We start from the raw sequence: 8,088 nt of genomic DNA, 5'->3' as shown, positions 1-8,088 counted from the left end.
ACTCAACATGTTGCGCCATCCGACTCTGGGGCGATGTCGGATTATGAGTCAAAAGTTATTACAGCACTGTGACTGAATAATTTCCACACCGCACTTATTCTGAGGCAAAGGCAATGAAACTAAACAAAAAGCAGGTCTCAGTATTTTGGCCTGGGTACAATACAAAGTTTCCAGTAAACTGGCATATCTGGGTGAGAAAGTGGACATTCCTTGCCAGACAAAAAAAAAAAAAAAAAAAAAAAAGGCAACAGATAAGTGGGGGTGGGGCGGGGAGATAAGGAACCGTTGTTTACCACTATTGGAACTTTATTAAAGAGCTATGGCTTCAGTGTTATTTACAGCACACTAATTAGGAGCCTACTAAATTTAATGGATCCTGATAATTTTTTTCAATTAATTTTATAGGCATTGCTAATAATATCGGTAGCTCCGTCTACACCTACAAAATGAAGTTTGAGCCTAAAAATCTAGAAGACTTACAAAAGAGGTCTTTGTTTCCTTTATAATACAACTAGCCTTATTTGCAGTATTCCACTGGAGGAACTGCTAGTGGTCAACATTATGCCCTTAATTTGAAAGTGAGTGATTTAAATGAATTCATAACTAGGAAAAATGGATTCTAATCGAATTACAATAGTTTAAAATTGCATTTGCAGCCCTTAACATTACGTTTGCAGCCTAATTTCTTCCTAAATGAGTCGAGTAGTAAGGAAAAGCAAGAGGGAATTAATGCTAGTAGGATAGATGTTTGTGCCATTTTTGCCCCTCAATTGTTTGCTGCCATCTTATGCTTTTCAATCCCTTTAACTCTCAAGATCAGATTGTTAATTCTCCTCTCTGACAGCTAAACATTTCCAGGTTAGTAAGTTACAAGAATTTAGTTTTAGATCAGGATAAAAAGTTCTACCTAATAAGTGCGAGTTTCCTCATTACCTGTTCGAAGGATAATGTATGGAAATTATAGGGAGAAGTTATATTTTAATCACTTTTGGGAGTTAAAGGGTCGAAGCTGACTACCACAAAATCAATGAAGAACACTGATCTTTCTTCCGTACTAAAGCCTGAGTTTAATCTCCTTAGGGGATTCAAACCCTACCCTGTTCAGAATCCATGGTCAGTTGCCCCACAAACTAAGAATTTATGATACAAATGTTACTAGGTTTTCTTAAAGCTGATTTCAATACCCTTTTGACATTGTTATGGAGTTATAAGAGTCCAACAAAAATACTAAAATATTCATCTTTAAAAGAACGAAAGTAGCAAATGTATTAGTATATAAGGAAAGCAAAATAAAACATTTAGACAAAGAAATGCAACATTTCTCTTGTTATGACAATTATTATACCACAATTATAAATTTAGTACCTTATGCACGTGTCTAAAGGAAAAAAAGAAACATTACAACTATTCCATGAGGAAGTGCTCCCTTCTCAGTGCAATTAAATAACTTATTTGGCCTTATCAAACTCTAAAAAGGTAATTCACATGAAGTTTTTTTGCTACTAGTCTGTTGTGAACTAAAATTGTTGATGCTCTTTTTACTGGAAGTCTTGCATCTGTGCAGTAAAAAAGAAGAGAAGATTTGTGGATAATTTTCAGTCACACACCATTCTTACTTCCGTATCATTTGATCCTCAGTATCACCTCGTCCCTACCAAAAAGAAAATAAACACATGCAGCACTGAGGCAAGACTGTAGTAACAACAATATACAGTGTACTGTTCTTTTCTCTGTCCTATGCTGATGAAAAGATGGAAATAAACATCTTTCTCTATTTCATCATTGAGCTCAAAATTTACCATCTTCCTTAATCCATTTACGCACATGACACTTTCAACATTGCCGAACTTATCACTATACAGGAGGTGTGTCTCATAGGAACCTAGTAAAAGCCAAGCTCACCAGAGTCTCAATGGCTCAGTGATAGAGCATCAGAGCATGGAACCCGATGGTCTGAGGTTTGATTCCTGGACAATTAAAGTATTTCTTTACCCTATGCTCTTGACCAGACGAAATAAATTCCTTATGTATAACAATCTATCCCATTAACCCCTATGAGTGACCAAGACAGAATTTCTCCTTACAATATCAAAGCAATATAAACCAGAGAAGTGATGAGAATAAAGAAAAAAATATCAAATTGGGCATTATTAGTTAATCCACTACTAAATTCTCCGATCTAACATTATAAAAATTGTATGGGTAACAATAAAGAGAATGACAAATTTGATCTGGGAGTTAAGGGGCTACAGTTGCATTTTGTGGTCAGTGCACTGGACTCTAGGTTGGGAGGTCTGCGTTCAAGACCTAGCCAGGTCAACTGTGTTGTGTTCTTTGGCAAAACACTACACTCTCACAGTACCTCTCTCCATTCAGGAGTATAAATGGGTGCTGGAAAATTGTCAAGGAAGCCTGATAAAACACAGGCGAGTTACTTTGTGATGGACTGGCATCCCTTCCACAAGGGAGTAGTAATAATCCTAGTTACTTTATACTACTTGGAAACTGGGATAAGCCCCAGCTGAGTGGGCTAATAGGCTCATGTACAGACCTTACCTTTTACATTCACATTTCTCTATTCCAATACAATTATCATAACATATTAACCTTAAATTCTTTAAACTGTCCCAAGAGCCCTAAATCAGAAAAAGGTAAAGAAGTCTTACCATACGTCTTCTAACATCATATTTACCAAGGGCATCCCGTGACCTTGGTAGGCTGACACTTAGCCTTGAGTTATCAACTGGGAGTTGTTTTCTATCCATCTAACAAAAACAGAGAATGATTGTAGACATCTGTTAAACATCTGTCCTTATAATTATCAGTATAATTATTACTGGAATATTTCTGATACTTTGAAATAATGTCAAGCCTTTCATTAACCTTTCCCCTCCCAATATCCTTAATCTCACTTCTCCACACGTCTTTAATTATTTCTTTTGGGTTTTAGCTTTGAGAAACTTGTCTCAATAAACTAATATATGTTATACACAGCTTTTGATATTGTTTCAGAAAACAAAAGAAAACAAGTGCAGTAGAGAAGACTGTTGTAAAATTTTTATGAGAAAACAGTACTGGCAGTACTTACATTTGACATAGCATCTCTTGGTAGGCCTCTCATGTCTTTAAAACTGTCTGGAGGATTCATCACTTTCTTCTGAAGATTATCTCTGGAGAGTGGTTGCTGTTTGTTTTCAGTTTCCTCTCCTTCGTCCTTTTGTGGGTCATCTACATCCTTGTCAGACTCATCATCTTCATTACCTACATTCTCATTCTCTTCACCATTTTCATCCTCTTCACCATTTTCATCCTCTTGATCTCTCACATGTTCATTCTTATCTTTTCCTTTCATATCCTTCTCCTCACTGCTGGTAGGAGTTATTTGTCCCTGTCCATTGTCCATAACTTTCTTTTCATTCTCCTCCTGGTTGTTCCTTTCATTGTTAGCTTCATCCTCATTTCCTTGTTGACTGTTCTTGTCACTAACAGAACTCTTTTCAGGTGGCTGTTGGGCACCTCCATTATCTTTAGTCACCACTTTCTCATCTACATCTGATCCCCCAGTGATATCCTGTTTCAATTTATCCAAAATTCCAATGCTTCTTTTCGTTGGAGAACTAGCAACTTCTTCACTTTGAGACTTATCTCCAATCGACTTTATATTCTTTACATCTGAAACATTTGCTGCTGAGGAGGAATTCGCAATCCCAGCTCCTTCCATGTTTGTCTCTAATGTGCTTGGTACAGGTTTCTTTGGTTCATCTGTTTTTTTCTCATCTCTGTCATTGTCCCCATTTTCAGTTGGTTCCTTATTTCCTTCATTATTGGGTTTTGTGGGGACCTTATTGACTGATGGTGAAAGAAAAACACAATACACCTATTTATAGTACTTGGTAATTGAACTGAGTGGAGTGCAATTTGGTCTGAAATCATAACTGTGATTTCAAGATCAAATGAGCACCCAGCACAAGTTTGATATGAAATCATAAGTATGATTTCAGGCCAAAATTACACAAAGTTCAATTACCACTGTTCTACATCCATTTTTAAATAACAAATTTGAGTCCCTCAAATACAGGATTTTTTAGTCCATGTACACATTTATTTGATCCAGTACTAAGCTAGTTTGTAAAACAATGCAAAAGTTTGAATGGTTATTTCATACATGCCTTGAAATCTTATTTGTCATTGTGCCGTGTCTCAGTAAAGCTTTTTCATTGGCTGGGGAAAAGATGGAGTTTGGAGAAAAAAAAATGTAATTCATGAATAAATCCCACCAATGAGAGCCAATAAGATTGCAAAGATCATCAGTGATTTCAACATGGATGCTATATAAAGAAATACTTGCATGGAATGAAATAAATCATACTTAGTAAGAAGTACAAAGGAAATTTCACACGAAACAGTTCTGAAAATTTTAAAGGCATGACGTGTTAAACATGATCAGGAGCACTGTAGGCACCAACATGTTTGACAGCAACAAAGTCATCTTAGGAGAATGGCAGTGGATAGATATACTATGAAGATACACTGTATGTTGGCAAAAAGAAGTAATTGTGTTGAATTATTTTTTTACCTGCTCTATTCTTTAAGTCTTCAAGTTCTGTCTTGACATTTGCTAATTCCTTCTGGTAAAAATCCCTTTAATAAAAAGTGCAATTCAGATGTCAACTGATGGCATGTGCACTTACGGCTGTAACTTGAAGATTCGAGAGAGTTTAAACAACAGTGGTTGCTGATGGTAGGAAACTCAAGGGGGAATTTTTTTTTTAAGAAAAACCAAATAACTGAAGGATATAAAACCTTCCATGCATATAATACTTTGACTTTGGCAACCTATACCAAGTCTCATACATTTAAGTCATATACAATTGATTGTTTTGAGGGAAACATAATTTATTAGATGATAATGTTGCTGAAAATAAAATCGAGTAATACATGAAACACATCCTAAATGTCACTGGTATTCATGTAATGAAAAGAAATTCACCTCTGAGATGTCACCTTAGAAATCTGTTGGAGAAGTGCAGAGTGATTAACCTTAATATCTTGATAGCTTTTCAACAGCTGATCAGCCTTTCCTGTCATGAAAAAAAAGTTTTTATTTGAAGCAGCAACACAACTGTGGATATACATTGCATGACAGCATTAAGTATCACTAACCTTTTAATGTTTTGAGACCTGAAGATGAGCTGTTTACTCCTTTTTTCAGTTTCTCTAACTCCATTAGGTAATTTTGCTTTGAAAACAAAAACAAAAAATAGGAAGTCAAAGACTTAATGTGGCTACTGGTAAAGCATAATTTTTATTATGAAAAGTACTAGAGGTTGCATAAGGTAGTGTTGCAGAATATTAGTCTCGCATGCTAAATGGAAAATCTGCCACATTCCACATATTTATGAGTACCCTGTTCCACAAGAGAAACATAACTCAGTAATGTCTAATTGACATTCAATCAATAATTAACAGTAACAAATAATAATATTCATAATAACAATAATGATAATAAAAAAGGGGCTAGCTGGAAAGCCTCATGGTTCTCCAGTCCTCTCGGTTTCAACAAAGATAAACCTATGCTTTTTTTAATTTCATCTATTAATTATAAATAATTTTCTTAACTTATTGCAATTCCATTTTATGAGACTGGTTTGATACAAAGAGGCATTCTTTGGCATTTTAGGATAATCCATCAATCCATCATTCCTCCATTCCATCATTCTATTGAATAACTCAAGTTACATGTATCCTTGCTCGCTGGATAAATTTAGCAGCTATTTTTGGCAAAAGTTGCCGATTCATACAGAAAAATGCTCTCTTTTCAATGAAAAGAAATTTCTCAAAGCTTCCTTGATGTGTAGGTCACATCTATTGAGATACTTGTGCAAGGAAAAGTTTTGATTTAAATTATGCATCGCTGAATGCCACTTTGGAATTATATTGAGATGTTCATCCTCTTTTGTAGAGTCATTGAAAGAACTGTAGAGATTATCCCTTCAGATCTACATAATTCACTGATTTAAACAGCAAAATGTTCTCTCTTCAGAGAAAAAAAAATTCCTCTAAGTTTCTGGATGCACCAATTACACCTGCAAGGTAAAACTTTTGGTTTCAATCATGTGCAATCCTTAAATGATTGTGAAATGTTAATCATCTTCTGCTGTTTTCTGGAGTGTCACAGCAAGAACTGAAAACATAATGGGCTAGTGGCTATGAGTCAGAAATCGCAAAAGGAGAGAATTCAACGGTTTAACAAGTGGGAATGTCGAACTATATGCATTGCATCAAGATACTCCAAGCCAATCATAACTTATAATTAGCATGCACACATCTCAACAATTGATGGTAAAGGTAGAAATACATGTAGGTGCATAGAGAAAAACTTAACTGAAACACGGTTGATCAGTGGAGAGTGACATGACTTGTATTATCGAGCATACAAATTAACATAACCAGCGACACGTTCTCGGCTGCAAAAAGTAGGTTGCTTAGCTACTGTCAAAATTATTGAGGTCTTTCGTAGCGAACTGGAAGAAGCCAGCACGCGAATATGTTGAAAGAATTCGGATGTGAAAAGTATCTATACATATAAAAGTACACACGAAGATAAGTTTCGTTAAAGAAAAAAAACGTCTCCAATGTGCCAATCGTATGCGGATAATATATGCACACATTTCACCAATGGAGTTTACGTTTTGAAACATTCTACCAACCTCTTGCTGTCGAACTTTTGATAATTCAACCTCTTTCTTTTGCAAAGATTCTGATAACTCAGCATTTCTGTCGTCTTTGGAGGTGATAACCTTATCTTTTTGCTCTTTGTCTTCTTGCAATTGAGTGATTTGGGTTAGTAGAGCAGAACCTTTTTTGTCTGCTGTCAGCTTTCGAGCCGCTAAGACACGTAACCGGTCTTGTAAGACGCTAACATCTCTAAGTAACTTATTATTTTTTGAAGAAACACCCCAGTAGCTGTAGAAGAGTATTATAACGATGACTACTAGCCCGACTAGGATGAAAGATGGACCTCTGCCCGGTCTAAATACTAGGCCATTGGACGCCATGATGAAAGCTGCCAAGAAAACTTACCCAGAGTTCTGTGCGACCATAAGAGGGCTTGATTGTATAATTACGGGTCTCAACAAAATAATTATTCAAATATATTGTACAACCTTATTATTAAGCCTCTCTTTTCTTTTTTTTTTTTTTCCTCACAAGCATATGAATTGGCATTGCTGCGGTTAAAACGCCTCATAAGTTATATTAAGTGCTTGCACTTAACATAAGGTTTTCCCGCTTTGAACAGCTGGCCAAAATTGGCCACGCCCTAACTTAAGTGTTTTGAGTAATATTTTGTCTCGACTTCAAGTGCATGTATCAGACTTCATTGATAAAAAAAAGCAGTGAGAGAGTTTGTATAGGACCACATGATCGAAAAGCAATATCAGCTTTGTTTTGTCAACTTTCGCAAAAAAATTAGAATTGGAAAATCATTCATTTGCTCTTAATTGTCACCACTAAGAAAACTAAAAACACGGAAAAACATGAAGCCGGGTTCATTTTCAAGATTGACGAGCCATGTGATTTTTGCTTGACAAAGTTTGAACAGATGTCGATTCATAGAATGGTGAAGATTCTTAGGTTACGTAAACTTTATCTGTATGCCACTGATAGAGTTGCTTTGTTGTTGTTTGGATGTGATAATGTATTGCTGTTATCTAATTATTATTCAATAATTATTCTTACTAAGGACTGAAAAGGAATTATGTCAGAAAGATATGACTGTTTGCATATCAGGTCGTTCAAACACGGACTGTAAATTGCGTTCATTAAACTATGTTTGATGTAACAATGAAGAACAAGTGCCGAGACTAATCAAATGTTGTTAAATTGCACGAAAAATAAAAAAAACAGCTCTTAATTCATACTATTCAACTTTCGCAGCCATTGCGTAGTCTCGTCTCGCAATGTTGTCTCTTTCCGGTGGAGATGAGAAAGTGCTAAGTGACAAGACAAAAGTACGGCTGCGAAGGAGACTGAACATAAACAACTAAAACACTAGCAATAACTTAGAGGGTAGTTCGGTTGCTAAGT

At 35.7% G+C, this 8,088-nt stretch overlaps 1 protein-coding gene across 2 annotated transcripts; it reads right to left on the bottom strand.

Annotated features, from left to right (window-relative positions):
- Positions 1 to 285: 285 nt before the first annotated feature.
- LOC131785663 (Golgi membrane protein 1) lies at positions 286 to 7,073 on the bottom strand. Of its 2 annotated transcripts, none has more exons than XM_059102591.2 (7): positions 6,711 to 7,073; positions 5,164 to 5,239; positions 4,991 to 5,081; positions 4,577 to 4,641; positions 3,089 to 3,849; positions 2,667 to 2,765; positions 286 to 1,651 (listed from the first exon to the last, which is right to left on the bottom strand). In XM_059102591.2, the coding sequence occupies exons 1-7, from the start codon at positions 7,056 to 7,058 to the stop codon at positions 1,613 to 1,615; spliced, it is 1,479 nt and encodes a 492-aa protein (XP_058958574.2). In that variant the 5' UTR covers positions 7,059 to 7,073; the 3' UTR covers positions 286 to 1,612. The 2 variants fall into 2 exon arrangements, with proteins under 2 accessions (XP_058958574.2, XP_066021754.1); XM_066165657.1 differs by having other exon boundaries at positions 286 to 1,556.
- Positions 7,074 to 8,088: the final 1,015 nt, after the last annotated feature.

This window comes from Pocillopora verrucosa, chromosome 4 (genome assembly GCF_036669915.1).
Source record: "Pocillopora verrucosa isolate sample1 chromosome 4, ASM3666991v2, whole genome shotgun sequence".
NCBI lineage: Eukaryota > Metazoa > Cnidaria > Anthozoa > Scleractinia > Pocilloporidae > Pocillopora > Pocillopora verrucosa.
The sequence above is the reverse complement of the archived record's forward strand: the minus strand, read 5'-3'. Positions and strand labels throughout refer to the sequence as shown.